Raw genomic sequence first — 23,929 nt, forward strand, 5'->3', positions numbered from 1 at the left:
TAGAGAGATGGTTCAGCAGTTAAGAGCACTGACTGCTCTTCTGGAGGTCCTGAGTTCAAATCCCAGCAACCACATGGTGGCTCACAACCATCCATAAGGAGATCTGACTCCCTCTTTTGGTGTGTCTGAAGACAACTACAGTGTATTTACATATAATAAATAAATCTTTAAAAAATCCTTACCAGACAGTTCAAGAGAAGGCTAATGTGTGTTTGACAAGGCTTGAGGTTCTTCTCTTTTCTCATCCAAACCTGTTACGGACAGATGGATGAATGAAGTTACCAGAAGGCTACAGAGGGAACACCTGCACCACACCGACCCTTTGTGTCCCCCTAGCATTTTTCTGTCATATCCTATAGGAACACAAACAAGAAGATGAAGTAGCTAAAGTGTCTGAAGTTTAAACACGGGAAGTGAGGACCGAGTTGAGATGGCACTAGACTGTTTTTAGAAACCCATGGTTGGGGTTAAGGGAGAGCAATCGATTTAAAGGAAATGTCTATGCATGCCGCGCAGTTCATTGTTGGTGGGACAATACTTAAAACCAAAGGCTAGGCCTCAGAAAGACTAGTACCTACCAAAACTAAAGAGAATAGTTAGGAAACAGCCTTACTGCAATTTTCTTCAGGAGTACCCGGAGTAACCGAAGAGCTTCAACCCGCCTCCGAGCCAGCAAGTACTTCCGCTCCTCCCACTCTCCCGAAGAGTCCAGCTCCTGACGGGCCTCAGGCTTGGTTTTCACTTTTTCCTTTCTTTGACGGTGTCTGTCTCTTTCCTTCAGGGCTCGCCTCCTGTCCCTGGCCTTCTTTCTCTTTTCTTGGGCTTTCCTTACTTCATCTTTTCTTTTTCTGAACAACAATTAAGATTCATCATTCATTCAAGCAATAATAATTAGCCACCCAGAAGAACTAATAATCATTTAGGCTTCCAGAAACCTAGGTCTGATAACCTCAGGACCTGGAATTGACAACTCATGGTAAAAACAAAGAACAACAACAGAACAAACAAACAAACACAACAACCAGGGGCTGGGGGGATTGCTCCATCAGTAATGTGACTGTCTTGTGCATACAAGGACCTGACTAAGCAAGGTGTGTACACTTTGATCCCAGTGATGGGGAGATAGAGACAGGTGGATCCCTGGCACACTCTGACCAGATGGTCTAGAGTATTTAGCAATTTACAGGCCAGTGAAAAATCCTTTCTCAAAAACAAAAACAAAGCAGGTGGACAGCATCAGAGGAATGACAACTGAGGTCCTCTGGCCTACACACACACACACACACACGCACACACGCAAACACATACATACATACATATATACATATATACATACATATAAAAGAAATAAAACACATGCCCCCTAAAATAAAAAAAAAGAACATCAGTCAAAGGAAAAGACATAATTTTGTGTGTAAAATGCAAATATATAACGGATACCTTATAGACACAGGAGGAAGGACAGAAAGAAGGGAAGGGGAGAGAGCTCTGGTACTTTTATGTGATGCCCTGAAGAATAGGCAAGAAAATGAGTAGCAGATTCTATTCTGAAGGTAAAAAGAAAAAAAAAATAAGGGCTATAGTCTGAACTCACAAAACTAATTCTAGGATAGCTGAAAAGATCAGAAAAACAAACAGGCCACAAAACCAGTCCGCCCAGTTCCCTGGCGGGGGGGGGGGGGGGGGGGGAACCGGGAGTCCCAGACATAGTGTGCCCTGGTAAAACAGTCACAGAAGGATGCCATAGTTCTCACAAGCCTTAAATCCAGGGGGCGGATTTAGTGTGACAGTGATTGCTCCTGCATACCAGATACTTAGTAAAGACAAAATCCATACTAATAATCCTCATAATTTGGAAGGCTTCATTTGAGACTGGATATGCCATGCTGAGAAGTTCAGGCAGCACATAGGCTCTGACTGGAAAAAAACGTTGTGATGGGTGGGTCCTGGGTCCCACCCTTTGTGAAAAGGGGTAGACTCCATCACCTGCAGAAAACTGTGGCAACTCAGGCCTGGGTTAGTGGGCTACCTCTCTCAGCCATGGGTTTCGGCCGGCTAGCAGGACTGAGAACCGTGAAGCTCAGGTCCTATGGGCCTCTCTCAATTTTCTACAGCATCCCTCCTTTTACAGGACATTTAACGCTGTACATGATTTGAAAGTGCTGAGACCCATACATCAGTAAGGATCTCAGCTCTTTGTTTGCTTCCCCACTGGGCAACACAGAAGACATTCCTTGGCTTGGATATTAGCCCCCATGGGGTATACAAGTAGAAGTTTCTAGACTGAGGCTGGAGAGATGGCTCAGTGGTTAAGAGCACTGACTGCTCTTCCGAAGGTCCTGAATTCAAATCCCAGCAACCACATGGTGGCTCACAACCATCCGTAATGACGCCCTCTTCTGGTGTATCTGAAGACAGCTACAGTGTACTTAGATATAATAATAATAAATAAATCTTTAAAAAAAAAGTTTCTAGAGCAAGTGCGAATCTACCCAGTACACAGACTGCAAAGTGGACAGAAATAGCTCCCCATAAGCAAAAAAGGGACACCCCTAAAGTGAATGTAGATCCAATGAACAACTGAGCCTTGACAGACTTCAACTTTAACTGACCACACCCCTCCACCTAGCCAGAAAGAATCTGTTCTGATAGGTTTTCACTATTTACTCACTTATTCCATGTGTATGGTGTTTTGTCTGCATGCCTGTGTATCATATGTGTGCTTGGTGCCCTCAAATGCCAGAAGAGGGGCTCATATTCCCTGGGACTGGAGTTACTGGCAGTTATGAGTTACTACGTGGGTCCAGAACATCTGGAAGAGGGGCTAATACTCTTAACCACTGAGCCATCTCTCCAGCCTCCTCATTTTAAAAATGTAACTTATTGGCCTTTCTGTTTTCCCCCTTTACTCTAAGGTTCTATGTTCATGTGTGTATATATAGACATATTCTCAATAAACAGGGAGCCTATAGAAGAAACCCTTTTCCAGCTATGTAGTCAAGGGAGTTAATAATATATAAGATATATGAAGAACTTTAAAAACTACCCATCAAAATCAAATTATCCAATTAATAAGAGGACATACACACTAATATACAATTCTCAAAAGGAGTACAGATGGAAAATAAGCATATGAAACAATGTCTAATAACCATCATCATCAAACCAAAACTACACTAAGAGCCGGATAAAGAGATGGCTCAGCAGTGACGAGTACTGGCTGCTCTTGCAGAGGACCCAGGTTCAGTTCCCAATACCCACATGGCAGATCACAACTACCCATAACACCAGCTCAAGAGGACCTGGCATCCTTTTTGGCCTCCAGAGATATGAAGCACGCTCATAGTACATGTAGTCAACACACACACATAAAAACACTTTAAATGCATCTTAAAACTCCACTAACAACCCATTCCGCCTCTGTCAGAATGGCTATTAAAAAGAAAACAAATAACAACTAATGCTAGAAAGGATACAGTGGCTAAGGGAAGTAGATAAATTCAGTTATCACCTCATGAAAATGTGAGAAGAAATAAAGGGCTATTACCTGGATCTGGAGTTAGCCAGAGGACAAAGGATTATCTAAATGGAATGTTTGGCTTGGAATTTGATAAAGAATAGTACCTTGAAATGGCAGAAGCTCTGGCCAAATTTCCTAGATGTGACCAGGCAAAAAAGAGAGAGATGGAACAGTGTTCTTAATATTTTTTAATGCTGTGGTTTATATAAAAGAGAAGGGGCCAGGAGGTGAAAACTGGGTTATCAGAGCCCTATAAAGCTGGTGTCTGTCCTTTTTTGGCAAATGTTCGGCAATGGCCTAGGTAGGCAAATAATCTAGCTAGCTAGGCTGAAGCCCCAGCACTGGTAAATAATGTGGTGAGACTGAAGGAAGAAAATAGAATACCCCAAATTCACAGTAAGAATTCTGGCCAACAAGAAGAAGGATGGTCCCAACAAATCCACAAGTCTGGATTACTTTGATTCTCAAACATTTTAGAGGACAGAAAACTTTCCCAAGTTAGTTTTTAATTTTAAATTGGCAGTCTAGGTAATATTAGCAAACTAATACAATTTCTAATTTGGATTATCACTATAAACTTTCAGCTCATGACTATAGCCCACAGATGGGATGCTTGCCTAGTAAATACAAGGCCCTGGGTTCAAACCCCAGTACTGCAAAAAGAGAAAGAAAGAAAGAGAGAGAGAGAGAGAGAGAGAGAGAGAGAGAGAGAGAGAAAGAAATTAATTCATTCATTCCTCATTCTCAGTTAAAAATCCTTTCCCCCAGACTTCTTAATCTGGCCAGTCCCATTATCCTTCTTACTCGTTCTCACTTCCAGGCATGCTTTTCTGGTTTCTTGATTGTCTTTATTTCATTATCTGCAATGTGTAAGACTGTCTTTGATAGAGTTTTTGATCTGTGCCAAAGCCTGCCCCATATTATCTACCGAATCTAGCCATTCACCCAAATGAATTAGTCCAAATCTCCAAAGGAAAACCTTCTTCATTGCTAAAATTCAGCCCACTTACCTTTCAGCTACTTCCTCTTCTCTCTTCTTTTCTTTTTTCCTCTCTTCTTCCAGCTCCTGTAATTTTAGCCTTTCCTGATTCCTCCTCTGTATAGCTCCTTCACTGAAATGTTTGGTGGTATCAAACATAACCTGTCCCAAAACAAATCAAAGCTTTCTTAGAAAGGCTTGTCAGTCAATGGACTGGATGGATCCCAGGTGAAAGAGAGGAAGCGAAAACAGTGCACAGCAATTGAAAACCAAACGAATAGGAAATGCCCTTTGAGAGCCATGATGCTCTGTTGCTTATGGGCCAAGGGCTGAATGGTACTTGCAGGCACTAGGATGTTCTCTGGCAAAACCTTTGAAATACAACATCAAATTACCATAGTTCTTTCATGCAACTAAACTTAAGTGTATCACAATGTTTTGGTTATTTTTATTTAATTTTTGATAAGTTCATACATGTTTGCACTGTATTGTGAATATAGTCATCTCCTTACCCTCTCTGATTACCCTCCCACTCTAACAACCCCCCACCTCCTTCCCAATGTATGCCCCTCCCACTTTTACGCCTTCAATGTTTTGTGCAGGAGCCTACTTTACATATGGCCATGGGTAGCATCCCAGGGCAGTCTAGGCACAGGTGAGAAATATATTACCTCTAGTAAGCCATACAGGTCAACCAGATTGATGAGTTGATGATGTTGTTTACGTCAGAAAAGATAAAAATAATAAGCATGGCACGGAATAGGGTAGGCAGAAAAGAGACAAGAAAACTAACCTAATAAGATATCAGATGAACTACAGTTCATATCTTGAAATATAATAAGCAAGTGGGATAAGGAGATATTCTCATAGGCTAAAAGAGGCAGATGCTCTGTTAGCTCATCAGTATACAGGAGGTCTCTAGTTTCATCCTTAGCACCATGAATACAAAAATAATAAACAGGAAAACTAGTTATTGAAATATACCCAAGTGGACTAGGGATATAGCTCAGTGGTAGAGTGCTTGCTTGGCATTAGCAAAATCCTAGGCTGCATGCCCAGTGCTGCAGAAAGTAAATAAACAAATAAATATGCATTAAAAACAATACATTCACAGCCATGGTTCCTTTTAACACAAGTAGTTACACACACACACACACACACACACACACACACATGAAACTGAAAATGCAAATTCATGCCAACGCCAAAGACTGGCTTAGAGAAGAATCTAGCTGTGTCTTTTCCATTGTTGGGTTAGGCCTTCAGGGTGATAATCGATGTGCCTCCTTAGAGATAGCTACTCGGATCAGCATGTGTTGATACCTGGGCCGCCAAGCTACCGTACAACCAAGCAGAAAATGCAGAGTTCTTGCTTCAGTACCCCAGCCGGTCCAGGGGACTGAGCTTATTGGTTCCATGGGATGTGTGAATCAGGCCACAGCCCTTGCTCCCAGCCGATGGTTCACAATAAACCTGCCAGAAGCCTGCGGAGTGCCTAAAGGCTGCTGTACTTCTGCCTAGGCCAAGTGATGCAAGGCTTCGGCTGTAGCTCCGAGCAGCTGGGTGTCGCCACAGCTAATTTTTTCCAGAACAAATTTCCAGTTTATGTGGTCCACTGGCACTTATTATAGTTTCTCTGGTGTTGGAAGTGAGAATGCCCATAAGATGGTGGTGAACACAAGGCTGGAACCCATAGCGTAGGAATGTGAAAAAGTCCAGAGAATCACATATCATGTATACCTTCAAAGAGGACTTTTATGAGGAAATCCTCTATGTGGCCGTTGTTGCCTACCTTGGCCCAGAAAAGAACTTTGATTCGTTAGTACCACTTATTTCAGTAACTCATGAGATTGAAGAAACAACTAAATGACTAGATTTACCACAATATTTTCTTCCAGGTTTCTAAAGACAAAATTATGGTCATGGATGAAAAATGACCTTATTTCTTCATCCACTGTTTCCTAGTATTTCACTGTTCATAAACTATGTAGTCTCATCTTGATTGTATTTTTAAAGGCAAACGTTTTTCTATAGCTGTGAAATTAAACAATATGATGTAGTTACTCTACTGTGCTTCAGTTGCTAAGTTCAATGCATCCTACTGTAGTAGTAAAATATTCATTTCAATTAAGAAGCTATTAATGCAGTAAGTTAGTTAAAGTGAATCACTAGAAATATAGTAAGTGCATTATAATGGAAATAACATGGTGTATACAAAAACCAAGTCAGCGATTTGAGACAAGAACCAAAAGTCTTACAGTAAAATACCAGCATATTTGTATAGCATATGCTACTGAGCAAAGAAAACTTGAAAATGTATTAACAGAAGTTTGATAAATTCATGCCTTGCCCAAGGAGGAAAACCAGACTCATTTTTGCTATCTTGTGCATTAATATATTGTTGTAGGCATGAGGACTTTTATGAATTCTGTCTTGCTGATTTCCCATGTGAGGACAGTTTATTGTGCTGTCTCTGTGTCTGTGTGGTGCATCCTCAATTCCAAGTGGCCTAGATTCCCTCTGCCTATCAGGGTTTTTTGTTTGTTTGTTAAAGATGGTGTTTTTCTGTCCTGCAGATCTCGCTTTTGTGTGTGTGTGTTTTATAATACATCTTGCTCCTTTTCAAAACAGTAGCTATTCTTTTCCTTCAATACTGTTCTTGTCTTTGGTTCTTTCTAGCTTGAAAAGGCTGTCCGTTTTTCCCATTAGAAATGGCCTGAAATTGCACATTTAAGAGACTGCCTGCATCTATACTGATCTGTTCATCACAATAGGAATCGTGACTAAGTGTGTGCCTGCATTGCGCTCTTAGGGTTTTGCAGGATTTAAATGAGAACACATGCCAGGTGTGGTAACACCTGCCTGAAAATCCAGCATTTAGGAGAGTGAGGCAGGAGGGTCACAAGCTTGAGGCTAGACTTAAGCTACAACGGAGTAAGCTGCAACCACACCATCTCAAAACAAAATAAAACTAAAGTTAATTACATGCATAAATGAACTACCCATCCATTTGTATATACCTGTTTCTTAACACAAAGTGCTTATTTTCCCCTAAACATACTAATAATCAATTAAACTATGAAACAATTACAAGATTTATTAAAATATATGATTAGAAGCTATCCTGGCAGTATATACCCAATATAATTTAATGCTAGACTAGAGGGGCTTTTTTTTTATTTGAGATATAGAATTTTAGTTAAACGCCCTGTCTTTTTCCTCCTATTAACTATAACTTTTAGCCAATTGGGTCCTTTGGTTTGTATAAACAGAAAGTTAAAATCTTGGGATATTAAGTAACTTCAATTACAGATTTCTCTGGGCCTGTCAGAGAGTTCCCTATATTCTTGCTCATTTCAGCAACAGATTTTCTGGTGGAGAGTGACGAATATAGAAGGTAATTTTTAAAGATATCTTATTGTAAATCATTTCTGAGATGCAGGAATTAATTATAATTACTGTGGAAATACACACTTATAAAGCCTATAGAAGAACATTAAAACTGTCAGAACAGGAATGAAGTAATAAAGAAATTTGGGTGGATATATATATATATATATATATATATATATATATATATATATATTAATTAGACAGACTATGTTTGTATATGTGCATGTTTGTTTTGTATCTATGTATTTTAAATATAAAAGAAGTAAAAAAGCAACAAACTGCATTATCATAAGTTCGGACACTAAAAAGTATAACAATCCCCACAAATTTCTCCACAGAACCTAGGGCTTTGTGGATACTAGGCAAGCCCAAAGCTCAGTTACACCCACTGAACCAACTCCTATGATCTTGGAGACTTGAGTCTCAGAGAGTCCAAGCTGTTCTTGAATTCCTGATCCTCCTGTTTCCATATCGTAAGAGCTGACATCAAAAGACACACACTGCCATACCTAACTGAAAATATAGTATTTAATGTTGTAAATCCCATATCTAATAGAAGGCTCAATTTATTTGTGGCTTTATGTGACAAAGTTAGTAGTCAAACCCAGAATGGATAAAGTAGCTTTATGTCTGTTAGTAACTGCGTTCTCATTTAGCATTTGACACTGTTTTATTTTATTTTATTTTATTTTTATTTTATGTGTATGGGTATTTTGCTTGCATGTATGCCTGTGTACCACCTGCATGCCTGGTAACCACGGAGGCCAGAAGAGAGCTGCAGATACCCTGGAACTGTATTACAAACGTTCGTGAGCCACCATGTGGGTACTGGGAACCAAACCTTGATCCTTGATCCTTGATCCTCGATCCTCTCCAAGATGCTCAGAAGATGTGTCTCCAGTTCCAATGTTTTGATATTTTATTGGCACCTTATATTTTGCTAAATAGCCATTGCTTTTTTTGAAAAAAGAAGTATATTGTTTAGGTATTAGCTAATTGTGTACATTTTCCAATTTTTTATATTGTGCTTATATATTATAGAAAATTAACAATAGTTCCATTTTGGTAAGTCTAAATGTGTCCAGGCCTTGAAATAAATCTTGATGAGGGTAAATAAAGCAGGAAGATGACCAAAGCAATCCCAGACATCAATGAAGTAGCATGGCATGCCTACATAGACAGGCTGGTTTTGAAAGCAAAAGACACGGGCCTTTAGGATTTTGGTTCAAGGGAATGAGGGAGAGAAGTGCTCTCCTTGTGATTTCAGACTTCATGACTCCCTCTCACAGCAACTGTCAAGTACAACAAGCATAGGAAATTGTTCCATGGGAGGCATGAATAATCCTTTAATGACCTCACAAGGCTTGGGCAGAGACCCAGATGGTACGAACCAGCACTTTAAAATCACAGAGGGTGGGCTACCTGCTTTCAGAAGCTTGGATATTCACATTAAGCTTGTGTTTCTTCCTAAACATACATGTATAAATGATAGCATGCATCTCTGCATCACTGATTGATCAGAGCCTAGTGGAATCTAAATACATTTAAATTAGATGCTTCTTTCCAGTGGAACAGTGAAAACTGAAGTCCGGATCCTTCTTACCTTAATATTACATGCCAGAGCTTTGCCATCGTCTCCTTTAAGCATCAGCTTCATTCCTCGAAGGGATTCCATGGCTTTTATAAAGTCAGTTGACTCCTGGTATTGTATAAAGGCTTCGAATGTTTGCAAGCCAAAGTTCAAACCCCCAAAGCTCCCACCTGTCATCACTTCTCGGTAGGGGTCAAGCATGGGGATATCCACATTCTTGATCTTCCCAAAACTCTCAAAGACTACTCGGAGGATCTCCTCACAGGGCTTCTCTCCACTGGAGCCTTTAGGTGCAAACCACTTACAGGGCAAGCCTTCAAAGTAGATAGAATCAGGGCCCTTATCATGGTCTTGTTCTTCAGCTCCCTCAATCACTGAGGCCTCTTTCTCTTTTGGGAAGTGTTCCCACTCTCCCTGGGCATCTGTCGCTACTACTTTTAAGTCAGTTTTCAAACCATTAAGCTTGATGATCTTCCCATGTAACTTGGCTTTCAGGATCTGAACCAAACTTCGTGTTTCAGCCTCACCCTCAAATCGGATGAAGTCTTTCGTACTCTTGGAGAGGCGCACTGTGGTAAACTGGTCAGGGCAAATCAGACTTTTCAGTTGGTCAAGAACTTCCCAGTTAGAGAAGGGCCTCACAGGTTCTATACATTCTGGGAGCAACACGTTGATCATTAATTTTGCTATAGGCTTGAGGTAGAGGTGCTGAGCAGCACAGAGCTCTGTTGCCTCAGAGTTATCATAAACCACTGTGACTGTCATGGTGTCCTCACACCACCTTAGAGGACAAAAGAGAAAAATTTAATACAGATGAAGCAAAACACAGATTGGGACTGTGAAATGGCGTTACCATTGCTAGTCTTAGATCCAACAGATAGAGGGAAAACATACTAAGAGTAGAATTAACATAGTACCTTATAGCTCTTGAAACTAATAAGCAATTATAGTAGGGTTATAGGATACAAGGTTAACCAAAACAGCCAATGGCATGCCTATATGCCAACAACAAAGTTTAATTAGATATTTAAAGCATGATGCCAATCCAAGTATGGTGGCTTCTGCCTGCAATCCCAGCACTCAAGAAACAGAGACACTCGGATTGCTATGATTTTGAGTACATCTTGACCTAAATAGTTCCAGATTATCCTGAACTACTAAAATGAGACCCTTTCTAAACTCCCCCTTCCCCCAGCAACAACAGCAAACCCCATGATGCATTTATATTAGCACCAAATCCATGAAATGATTAGGCAGAAGTCTAACAAAAATCTGCAAAAGATCTATACAAAAGAAACTACAAAACTCTGATGAAAAATATCAAAGAATGTGCAGTAAATCAATAAGAAGGATCAACATGCCAATTCTTTCCAACTAGATCTGTATGTTAAACATAACCCCAATAGAAATTTCAACAAGTTATTTTCTGGATCAAATATAAATTCTAAGGCCAGCACATGGTGGCCCACACCTTTAATCCAAGCATTCTGGAGGCAAAAGCAGGCAGAACTCTGTGAGTTCAAGGCAAACCTGGTTTACACAAAGGGTTCCAGGCCAATTAGGGCTATATAATGAGACCCTGACTCAAAATAAAAAGAAAAAAGATTCTAAAATTTAGACAAAGACCTAAAATAACCAACTTAGCATTGAAGGATTGGGGCGGGGGTAGAATGACACTCTCTGACTTCAAAAGTAATCTAACACCATAGTCGTTAAGATAAGATGGTACATATCAACGAAAAGACAAGTAGATGTATGGAACAGGATAGAAAACTCAGAAATAAATTCACATAAAGTCTATGAATGTATAAAGAAGTTAGCCAAGGTAATCTTTTCAATGACTAATGCTGGAACAATAGACATCTAACCTAAATATGGGCCAAAATGGGCTGAAAAGATGGTTCAGATATTAAGAACCTCTCTGCTCTTGCAGAGGACCAAAGTTCAGTTGGCTCAAAATGGACTGTAACTCCACCTCCAGGTGGTATTACACCCACCTCTGCACTACGCAAGCAACTAGACTCCTTCATACATATCACCACACATGGCCACACATAACTAATAACAATTTTTTAAATGAGCCTGTTGTAGGATATCTGATCATTCTGTGAACCCTGAGATTGTATTATTTATTGGAAAAACCTGTTTCTAGTTGTGGTGTGGCTTATCCATTAGCACACACATTTAATCCCTCCAGTTGGAATACTGGCATGCCCTTAGTACACACCTTTAATCCCAACCAATGAAGGTAAAGTTTGTAGAAGGAAGCATCCATGTTTGAAAGGGGTGTCTAATTGAATGGCAGACCAAGTGACAAATCAGAGAAAAATTTGACAGAATAGGATACACCCAACTCTCACAAGAAGAGAGAGGAAAGGGAAGCTACTTCAGGGGCAGTGCAGAGAGAAAGAGGTAGGCAGTTTTCCTGGGAGAGTTTTACAGAGACAGGTTGACGAGAAACGAAGCTAGACACAGGTGAAGACAGAATGAGCCAGAGAATTCGAAGGAGCCTGAAGAGTAGAACAGATTGCCAAAGTGAGTATGAGGCCAAGAGAAGCCAGCTTGAATCAGTTAGTTTGGAGAGTAGTTTTGAGCCAGAAAAGCAGAGTTGAACCAGACATCCAGAGCTCAGAAAGCTCAGCGCTGATTTAACAGCAAGTCTATGAGGCTGAAAACATTGTAGGCCTAGATTAGATTGTATGGAGGTTAGAAGCTTCCAGGACTAGGCCTAGGTTAGCAGACTGAGGCAGTAAGCTTCTGAGATAGCAATTATCACAGGTGAATAAAAGTTACTTTTACAGGAGCCGGCCAAACAGGGTTGGGGATGTAGCTGAGAGATAGAACGTTTTCCTACCATGTGTATGGCCCTAAATTTGATTCCAACAACAATAGAAAAAGAGACAAAATATCTTAACAGACGTCTCCCCCAAATTATACTGATGGAAAAATAATTTTAAATAGTGCCTCTCATAGATTAATTTAAAAGTCTAGGTTATATTTTTTAAATAGCTTAACAGAGATTAATTCCTAAATTATTTTAGTACAGATTTTTTTGTGATGTCAGGAAATAAACCAAAGCCCTTGCACACACAAGACTAGTACTTTACCACTGAACTACATCCCAGCTCTTAGATTTAATATTCAGAAATCATCAAATCAAGATTCAGAAATCAAGAATGCTTTGGAGAAAAAATGAATTACTATAAAAGATAACCTGATTTTCCCAAGAAGACCGGATTGATAATATTTAAAATTTTTATTTTATTACTTTCTGTGTATGAGTATTTTGCCATATGTATGTCTGTTGTACCGTGTGTGGGCAGTACCCATGGATCCCAGAAGATACAGTTAGATCCCCTGCAACTGGAGTTACAAACAGTTGTGAGCCATCATGTAGGTCCTGAGAATCAAACGTGGGTATTCTGGAAAAGCAGGCAGCCCTTTAACTGGAGCCAATTCTCCAGCATTGTCAGTCATTTTTAAAATGACTCTGAAAATCTCAGGTAAGGCAGTTAAAAAAGAGAAAGGAGATAAATATCCAGGTGGCAGGGAGGAAGTCAAATCACCCATTTGCACATAACATTATCTGATATACAGAAAAGCCTAAAGACTACCAAAATATGTTAGAATTGATAGACAAGTTACAGAATGCAAAATCAATATATAAAAGTTAGTACTGAGGGCTAAAGAGATGGCTCGGCAACTCAGAACACTTGCTGCTCTTGTAGAGGACCAGGAGGTTAGGTTCTCAGCATCCACATAGCAATTCACAACCATCTGCAACTCCAGTAACAGGGGACCTGATGCCTCCACTAACACCAGGCATGCATGTGGTGCACTGACATACATGTATGCAAAACACTCATACACACAGAATTAAAAATAAATATGAATCTCCTTTCTTTATTTTTGAGATAAGTGCACACTACACAGGCCAGGCTGATCTGGAATTCATTATGTAGACCATACTAGCCTTGAGCTACTTGAACTGAGATCCACCTGCCCCTGCCTCCTGAGTGCTGGGATGAAAGACATATACCAACAAAAACAAATCTGGCTTATATTCCTATACAACAATGAACAAACTGAAAAATCAAGAAGATGAATTCATTTGCAACACCTATAAAGATACCTAGAAATTAACTTAAACATAGAGGTTAAAGAACTCTACAATCAAATCTATAAAAGACTGATGAAAGAAATTGAAGCACACACATAAGTACACAGAGAGACATATAGACAGAGACAGACAGACAGACAATGACAGCCTGGAATGCTCCTGGACTGGAAAAATTCATATTCTTGACATAGCTATACTGTTCAACATAATCTATAGATTCAATACAGCATCCATCAAAATAACAAGGGCATCCTTCACAGAAACAAGAGGAAACACCCTTAAAACTTGTATGGAGCTGCAAAAAAATCCTGCCAAAGTAATTCTGAGCAAAATCTAACATGACAAAGCTGGAGACATAATAATATGTGATTTCAAAACATGTTATATAAAACTACTGTAGCCAAAGCAGCATGCCACTAGCATAAAAGCAGACACATTGATCAATACAATAGAATAGAGGACCCAGAAATAGATGATTTTTTTTCAAGGCACCAAAAAATACTTTGGAAAAAGTCTCTTCAATAAATGGTGCTTGGATATTACTATATATAGTAGGATGTATATCAGTCTTCTCAAAACACTCGAAATAGAACCAGAGCTAGAACATGACACAGATGTCTCCCAACTGGGCATACGTCCAAAGAAATGAAGTCAGTATGTCAAGAAGCACTCTCATGCTTCCTGCAGAATTAACTTGGGTGCTCATAGAATGGAGGATGGTTGCAGAATATTCAGTATATAAGCACAATGGAATATTATCACGCTCTAAAAAGAATGAAATCCTGTCATTTCCACAATTAGGAAAAGCTAGGAAATATTATGTTAAATGAAATAAGCTTGGAATACAACGAAGCTAAATACTTACTTTCATAGAAATGGAAAGTAGAATGGTAGTTAGCACAGGCTGAGAAGAATAGAGGAAGAGGGACTGGAGAGAAGGTGGTTAGTGTACATACAGTACTGTTGACTAGACAAGATAATCATTACTGTTCTATAGAACAGTAGGGCAACTATAGAGAAGAAAAAATTAATTGTATATTTCAAAACACCCAGTAGGTCAGGTTTTAAATATTCTCCACCCAAAGAAATGGTGCATGTCTGAGGAGATGGCCATATCATACTCTAATTTGATCATTACACATTGCATGCATATATTGCAATGTCAAATTATGTCCTTTGAATACATATAGTTGTACTTTTAGTTTTAAAATTATGTGCCAATTAAAATTTTTAACTTTTTAAATGCCCCCTTTCAAATCATCACAACTGCAATTCTCAAATTCCAATTTTCCTAAGACTGCAATAACAAAAACAGTTGTTCTTGCCCCTTCTCTAGTCATAGATTCTAGATCTTAAAATTAAATGCATGTGGATATTTCATTTTCAATTACTTTCTGGGAATAGAAAGCTAATTTTCAATTCTTATTTAAAAATCTGTCAAGGGCCTAGTACACACCAACTAATTGGATTTTTGCATATATCATACTTTCAGTGCTACAGTCATGCCATGGGAAATTAATGTAACAGCTGGCGCATAGCTGCAAACAATCAACTCCATTGTGGCACCTGTTGTTGAAGGGGGCCTCAGACATGATTAAGGGGAGCAGAGAAAGAGACAGACACACACACACAAAGAGAAGCAGGGAGGCAGAGAGACGGACAGACAGACAGACAGACAAGCACACACACACACAAACACACACACACACACAGAGACAAGAGACAGAAAGAGACAGACAGAGAGAAGGAGAGAGAGGGTTGGGGTGAGGAAACATAATCAAAATATATTGCATGAAAGGATTTTTAAATAAAAATAAGGAAAAATAAACAAGGAGGGGGAAGAAAGAGAACAGGGGAAGATGGAAGGAAGGAGGAAGGGGAGAGAGGGAGGTGTATTTACTGATAAGATGGAATAACCATGATAGTTTTTGGAGGAAAGACGCTGCAGAAAAATTAATATTTTCAAAATGAGATATAATAAACTTGTAGAATAATGTAAACACGTATGTATGTCTACAAACACACATACATAAAGTTTGGAAATATATACATCGCATTGTTAGCAATACTTCCTCTAGAAAGTGGGTTGGAAGTAGAGAATAATTTCCCCTTTTTTGCCTTGCATATTTTATCCACTTATTATTTGTTCATTCATTCAGTTGCGCTAGAAATGGAATCCAGAACCTCTTACATGTTAGACAAGCAGCCTCTCACAGAGCAGATACCTAGAAGCAATCGCCAACTGCAGATACAAACTTTTCTAGGAAAATTAATACAACAGTCCCCTACATAACCCCCAATGCAGCCCTCTATGTGCCATCACTAGCATCGGATTCCAGAATTGAAGGTTATATGAGTCATGACTGAAGCCTGGGAGATTGGAATGAAATTCTTAGAAACAAAGGGTCACATGGCAACTGTGCGACTAGCTATATCACAGGTTGTGCAGGTGATTTTTAGAACACTGCTTTATTGATTTGAGTTGGGAGTGTGGCACAGTGGTAGAAAGCTTTGTCTAGCATGCCAGTGGCCCTGGGTTCTATCCCCAGTACCAGGAAGACATAAAGACTGCTTGATAGAGACATGATTGATGTATAATATTATCCATTTTATAACATAAACTGAACAAATGTTTTGGTTTTTTTGTTTGGTTGGTTGGTTGGTTTTTTGGTTTTTTGTTTTTTGTTTTTTTGAGACAGGGTTTCTCTGTATAGCCCTGGCTGTCCTGGAACTCACTCTGTAGACCAGGCTGGCCTCAAACTCAGAAATCCGCCTGCCTCTGCCTCCCAAAGTGCTGGGATTAAAGTTGTGTGCCACCACCACCTGGCTTGAACAAATGTTTTTAATAAGTCTTGACACACGTATACACACTTGAAGAAAAACCATCACCATGATCATGATAGTGGAAATAACCATTATTTTCACAAATTTTCTTGTGCCTTTTTGTAATCCTCCTGCCTTTGGCAATCACTCAGCTCTCTGCAAATTCACAACCTGTTTAAGAATATGTATTTCTTTTAAACAATTATATATTAATACACTAGCAAGTACTTTCTTCAAAATCAGAATACTTTCCCGGTTCCAAGGTCGATGCGATAATCCTTATTTAATTAAATCTGTTAGAGAATCCTACTTCATTCTTAAAAATAGGTCTATAAACGTTTTTAGCTTTCTCTTCACATGGTCCTTGCTTTTTAAAAATAATCTCTATTTTATATGAGGCTTTAAAAAAAAAGATTTATTATATATAAAGTGTTCTGCCTGCATGTACACTTATATGCCAGAAGAGGGCACCAGATCTCATTACAGATACTTGTGAGCCACCATGTGGTTAATGGAAATTGAACTCAGGACCTCTGGAAGAGCAGCCAGTGCTCTTAACCTCTGAGCCATCTCTCCAGCCCCAGCACCCCCTTTTTTGAGACAATTTTTTTAATGTAGTTCTAGCTTCCCTGAAACTTGCTCTGTAGACCAGGCTGTACTGAAGAGATAGAGCTTGTTATATATTAACCAAAATACAGGTACAAGTGGAATTTCTGAAATCAAGTTATTAGGCTATGACATAAAATTGACTGTAAAAGCCAAATTTGCCTTCCAATTTTGTGTTTAAGCAGGACGTGCTTCTGAACATTCTAGGATTAACTGACCACTTGCCAATTGCATTTAAGGTTGGCTCAGTAAGCTGAAATCCATGCTTGTTACTGTTAACTGAGCCAAGAAACTGTAGCTGGGTAGATCACAGTACTTGGGAGAACTTACTAATGCTTCCTAAATCAACATAGTAATAAACTGCCTCCTAAATTCTTATCTTTATATCCAATAGATTAGTGTGCCTCTCAACCTGCACCAAAAAAGCTTCTTTTTGCAATAGATAGTGATTAATGCAGCGACCTACGAAGAGTTAATATGCAAGGAAGAAACTAGTGTGTTCTGCTCTAGATGGTACAACTATATCATACCCCCTCCTCCCAAGGCTCAGAAATCGTCGTGGAAGATGAATGGAAATTGTAAGAGCTAGCTGTAGCGAATGTCTGCAGTGAAACCGTATTTTCTGTACACGACAGCTCTATTGCACACATGAACTCACAGCTGTTGTGATACCACACAGGAAAGCTGCACAAGCCAGACAAATGCCCAGCGTGGAATGGGAAGGTGGTCAGTAAAGCCATCATTACCTCCTTTAGCTGAGGAGCCAAGAGAAGTTGATAGCTTCTAGGAGATGTCGAGTCACTTTCCTGAAGAGATGTGACCCCTGAGAGCCTATTCAAAAGGTGGTCCCATACCCATGCACATACCGGCAGCACTGAGGAGACGAGGTTAGTTTATAAAAAAAAAAAAAAAACACATGAAGTTGGAAAGAAATATTGGTGGGCGATTTGGGGGAAGAAATGAGAGGGGAAATGCATGGAGAATGAAGGTGGATTTGATGATTTACCTTTTAAAATACACAAATTAAATTTAAAAAGAAATCATGTGCTGAACAGACACAAGAAACCTTGCTTCATTTGGCAGTGGCAGTAGAATGAATTGCCACTGGTCTCATCCTTTTCATCAATCACTGTCATGCTCATAGACCAATTTACTCAAAAACCACATCCTCATGTTTGTCTCCAAGATCTCATGTTAATACCTTAAGATAAAACAGTACAACGTTAAAAGTCCTCTAGAGTTAAAAAAAAAAACAAAACCCAGATGCTTTAAAAGTTCAAGGCTCTTTTCTGTGGGCTCTCGTAAAATTGAAGACAAGTTAAGAACTTAGTCCATAAAGGAAGAACCAGTGCATAAGAGTAATCATACTTAAGCAAGACTCAAAGCCACAGAGTAGCTCGATGGCTGACATCTGGAACTCCATCTTCTGGGCTTCAAAGGGCTTAGATAACCTCACTTCAGCTCTGTTAACACACACCTTGACTGATAGGCTTAGACATGCTCCGCTTCATACTGTGAGACCCCGACTTAGAGCGTTTCTCCCTAGAAGGTAAAGCGCCTGGATGTTCCCCAAGCTTGTTTTCCCTGATCTCTAAAAATACAGCCAGAAAGAAGCTCTTTGTTCTCTATAGCCAGCAAAAAGCCTTTTTGTTTCTATACTGTACAACCAGAGATGCCTGCCTTCCTGTGCCGATGACACGGAGATAAAAATTCAGAAAGAACTCACTCCCCACTCCTGCCTTGTAAATTTCACCAAGGACACCCGGGAGAGAAGAACTCTCCTCCCAACTCCTCCTAACTCTTCCCAACGCCTCCCAATTCCTCAGCTGGCTGTTAAAAGCCCCCTACTGTCACCACTCAGGGTCGAACTCCCCTGCCCTGCACAGTGGAAGGAGTTTGTCCTCAGCTAGCTGATAATAAAACCTCTTGCAGTTTGCATCAGGTGTGGTTTTCTCTCGAGTCATTGGGGTGCTGGCCAGCTCATCCCGGGACTTGAGCTGAGGCCCAGCTTCGGGGTCTTACAATACATTCCACTGTCCTTGGAGGATATCCCACAATCCTGAATTCTCTAATATCCTGGGGTCTCCACTGAGGCCTCACCTTCACCAATGGCCTCTCAGAATCTTTCTGGGGCAACTCCAAACCTGCCACAAGACACCAAGCCTCAGCTGCTCTCCATGACCCCATTCATCCCTTCAAACCAGAACCACATAGGTGACCATTACATGCTGACAAGTTCATCTGTCGGCTTGAGATGCCAATGTGGCTCCTCTGATTCACAGCTTTTGTGTTCTGACTGTGAGAAAACACTTCCCAGAAGATTTCACCTTGAGTATACTCATTTCTTATTACCCACAACTGATTCTTCAGCCCCAGCTGATTCACACTCATTGTCTCTGTGAAACACAAGGTTTCACCTTAGTGATGCTGTTCGCTTGTTAATCATCCTGACTCTTCAGCCTCAGCTGACCAACAATCACAGATTCTTAATCCAAAATATAACACAAATGCCCCCAATAGAGTCTTTGCTTCTATCTGGAACTTCACAATCCAAGCCTCTATGTCCCATGTTTGCATGTCCCTATCTTCTAAGCTCCCCGTAAAACAGCCCATTAATCTCTGAGTATACTTTTTTTTTTCAGTTTAAAGTGCCCAAATCGTCTTTAATCCTCTAACAAAATAGTCCAGAGACTATTTTGGTAAGGTTCTGGTAAAGTTCATAATGAAACCAACACCACTCCTGGTGCTAATATCTGTTCTAGTTTGCTTTCTTGCTGCTCTGATAAATCACTGTCCATAAACAACTTGGGGAGGAACGGGTGTGTTTGGCTGACATGTCCAGTCCATCACTGAACAAAGTCAGAGCATGAACGTAAACCAGCTATGCAATGTCGTTATTTGTGGGCTAATTAGAATGAAATGATTTTTCTCAATGGCCCATATAGTTTAAAAAGTATGGTTGCTGTACAGTGCTTACCCAGCATGCACTCTAGCAGTATCCTGTTATTGTTGCTGTTTGCTTGGTTGCTTGGTTGGTTGGTTGGTTGATTGGTTTGGTTTGGTTTTTTTGAATCAGGGTTTTCCCACATAGTCCTGGTTGTCCTAGAATTTGTTAATATATACGAGGCTAGCCTCAAACACAAGGTCATAGGCCTGCCTCTGCCTCCCAAGTGCTGGCATTAAAGGTGTGCATCACCCCAGCTGGTTTTACCAGTATCATGCTTCCAATGTTAAAAAGTCTCTGGGAGATTCCCAGGAACCATGGCTGCTTCCTTCACTCATCCAGCCTGTCTACCCTTCCCCCATCTGCTCTTGCCTGCTTCTCTACCTAGCAGCAAAGCTGGCTACATAATAGCAGAATCAGAACTTAGGGAGAAGGAAACAGACTCGAGATGTTCACAGCCCAAAACAGGTTTGTAAATAGCAGGGCCAACTCAACAAATTCCTGCAGAGTTGACATCCAAAGTCACTCTCTCATTTCAGGACAGAGTAGAGAAATTCATCAGCTACTTCGTGTATTAATTGATTGATTGATTTAGTGAAATTAGCTTTGAAAGATTAAAAACAATTTGTCATAGGAAAAGTACCCATCAGCAACCACCAGTTGGTTTTTTTGTTTGTTTGTTTTTTGTTTTTGTTTTTTTTTCTCACTCTTGGGCATTTGCAGTCAGAATATTAGCAAGGACTTTTGAATGAAGAACATGCAAAAAAGTAACAACAGGAAAAGAAATGGGACCGTAGACGAAACTCAAGTCCCCTCTGAAAGCAACCCTTTGTTGCCTTTCTTTCTTCTCCAGGCTTTGGAACCTTAATGTTGTCGTTTTGAAAGCATCTAAGACATATAAAATTCTACCAACACATTTTGGAAGTCAGCAGGGCAGCCAACATTTATGTGGGTCAAACCAACCTAGCCAAATGGCCAATCTGGCAAATACAGACTCTCCAGTAAGTCTTGCTCAAATACAAATATTCCAGAGCTCTTCAGTGAAGATGCTCACACATCTGGGCACATCACTAACCTAAACATCATTTCAAAAACCAACACTGACCATGTGCTCAGATCTTTGAATAACATCAAAATCACATCATTAAACTAAGCAGCACTCAGCTTTGCAATAATAGCCAATTTATGACCTTTTGTGAAATTCCCAGATTCTGATGGTCTGAAAGAACTCATATAAGACCCTGAGGCCCTCTGGACAGAAAAAAAGGGATTTTAGAGACCCCATAGGCATTCAGACATGACAGACTAGCAGCAATGGAATACTAAGAGAAAATCTTCTCTACCACTACTCCGACTCAACTGTAAGGCAGAGTTCAGTGTGGAGAGTCATAATTGTTAAACGAAGAAAACTGACCAGGACTGGTGGCACATGGCTTGTTATCCCAGTGATCAGGAGATGGACACAGAAGGATCACTAGTTCAAGGCCAGCATAGGATATATAACAAGATTCTGACTCAAAACCAAAACCCAAACCCAAACAAAAGAGAATAGGAGGGCATGGAAAGGGAGGGAACCCAGGAAAGGAGAAAAACAGACTCATTAATTTATCTCAGTGCAAATTCATTTTCCTTATGCACAAAGTCCCATCCCCAGAACCACATAAACCAGGCATGGCGGGCATGGATGTGGAATCCCAGCATTCAGGAGATAGAGACAGGAAGGCCAGAAGTTCAAGTTCACCCTTGAATATATAGGGAATCTAAGGCCATTTGAGGCCAGCCTGGGATACATGACAGTATGTCTCAACAAACAACCAATAAACAAATAAATAAGCAAACAAACAAAGTGTTTACATGACTCTGCATGCTACCTTGTTGTAATCTGTGAACCCATGATAGCAAGAAAGGCAGCTAGTTAAAAACGATATGCACAAAGCAGCTGGCAGACCTGTCTGAGAAGTCCTTTAGTCGATTTTTTCACCATCTATAGCACTTTATTGGGAAACTCCTTTGCTCAACACCTCCAGCCAAGAAAGCTGCTGTCTATCTTGGATTAATTTACCATGATGCTGTAGGCCTACTACTTTCATTAATTCACATAGGAAAGAAAAAAAAAGGTCAACAAGGATTTAAAGGAATGTGGCTGAGTATCTGCCAGGCTCTTGCTTCACTCCTTGAATAATCTGAGTATTATTCGTGGGAAATGCTTATCACAACATTGCCAGTGTTTTGCAGCTTGTAGCTTCGGTCTGAAAATTACCAGCAAAGTTCCTGTCTACCAGTCGCCACCTACCGGGGAAAGACCACCTTTATGACAGAGTGGACTCAATGGGTTTCTGAGCGCTTGTCTCCCAACCTTTATAAAACCCCAAGAAGAACTTATTCAAATCCAAGTCTCATGGAATAGGATATATTACCCAATACCTTATGCAGAAAATGTGTCAAAGAAGAAAATATCACAAAGGCCACGATTCATGGGAACTCTTCATGGCGAGCACTGTGCTGTGGCATCCTAAGCAAGGGACACTGTCAGAGAGAAACAGGGACAAAGTCAAAAGTGAAAGAAGTGATTTACACATAAATAACACATTTATTATGTTTACCATGGACAGCTTGTAAGGTTTACACAGTTGTACCTACACATTGCCACTCTCCAAGATTTACACCTGCTTGATTAACAATTGCAGATATTGATGTGTGAAAATTATATACAAGGAGATTCTCTATGGGGGTTACTATAACTTTGGTTAGTATCCTAATTATCTTTGACAGTCAATTTGCTATATAACCTAGAGTCATTTGAGAGGAAAGCCTTAATTGAGGAGTTGCCTGCATTGTACTCACACTCACGTGAGGGTTTGTCTTGATTACTAATTGATGCAAGGAGCCCCAGCCCACTGCAGGCAGCACCATCCCTAGGCGATAGGGCTTGTGCTGTGTTAGAAGGCATGGGCTTGTGAGTTAACAAGTAATATTCACTTATGGTTTCCGTTTCACATTCCTGCCATGGGACCCTGCCTTAGCTTCTCTCAATAATACATTGTGACCTGGAAGTAGAAGCCAAATAAACCCTTTCCGCCTCTAAGTTGCTGTCTGTCATAGTGTTTTATCACAGCAAGAGAATGAAACTAGAATGGTTAGCTATTCCTTCCCTTTAGGGCTTGTGTGTGTGCATTTCTTTTCCCCATAGAGTCTCCCTATGTAGCCCTGGTTAGCCTGGACTTCACTATGCAACCCAGCTGATCTTAAGCTCACCATCCTTCTGCCTCGCCCTCAGAAACTCTTGGAATTTCAGGCCAGAGCTGTTATGCCTGGCTCCATTTCTTTTCCTAAAAGGACACACTACCCCTTTTAAGAGTGTTACTCTAGACTATTATTATTAGAATGTACACTTAGCATGAAAAGCTCTGTGCAGAGCTTTTAAAGATTGTTTTTTCAAAATATGCTATGTCAAAGGTCAGGAATAATCGTGTCCAGCTCCTTACCTATTGTCAAATTGGTCTCCTGGAACATTAAGGCAAAGAATCAGGCCATCGGCAGAATCCCCATGCCTGACTCCTTTACAGCCCTGCTCACTCTGGATTATTATCATTTTAGGTGTGATGTCTATGCTAGTATATTTTGACACCCCAAAGCACCTTTAATTTGCATTTAATTTCATGTGGGCTCAAGCTCTGCCAACCTAAGATGCATATTCAACTGCCTATTCATTGTCTCCAGTGAAACTTTTCCTTGGCATCTTAGCAAAACAAGAGCACCCGAACGCCTAATTCCCATCCCCCAATCCTGCCCTCCACTTCACACCGGCTCCTTCCCACCCAATAATTTTCATTTCCCTAAGTCTAGGCACCTCCACCCATGGCATCAGCTGAAAACCTAGGAGTTAGCTAGCCCTCTCACCTTCTCCATTTCAATCCCTTCACCTTGAGTATATATTCTAAACCCATTGCCCA

The 23,929-nt window shown here is 40.2% G+C and overlaps 1 protein-coding gene across 4 annotated transcripts in view; it reads right to left on the reverse strand.

Moving 5' to 3' along the window:
* Akap17b (A kinase (PRKA) anchor protein 17B) overlaps positions 1-23,929 on the reverse strand; it is a 37,293-nt gene that overhangs the window by 5,900 nt on the left and 7,464 nt on the right. For 2 of the 4 annotated variants that reach the window (XM_006541383.4, NM_001081956.1), the window contains 5 exons: positions 22,401-22,502; positions 9,496-10,264; positions 4,531-4,661; positions 614-848; positions 183-251 (listed from right to left, as the gene is read on the reverse strand). In XM_006541383.4, the coding sequence (XP_006541446.1) occupies positions 183-251; positions 614-848; positions 4,531-4,661; positions 9,496-10,248 (1,188 nt within the window). In that variant the 5' untranslated portion in view covers positions 10,249-10,264; positions 22,401-22,502. The remainder of the gene's footprint in view (positions 1-182; positions 252-613; positions 849-4,530; positions 4,662-9,495; positions 10,265-22,400; positions 22,503-23,929) is intronic. The other 2 variants (XM_006541384.4, XM_006541385.3) reach the window with 2 other exon arrangements.

This window comes from Mus musculus, chromosome X (genome assembly GCF_000001635.26).
Source record: "Mus musculus strain C57BL/6J chromosome X, GRCm38.p6 C57BL/6J".
Classification (NCBI taxonomy): Eukaryota; Metazoa; Chordata; class Mammalia; order Rodentia; family Muridae; genus Mus; species Mus musculus.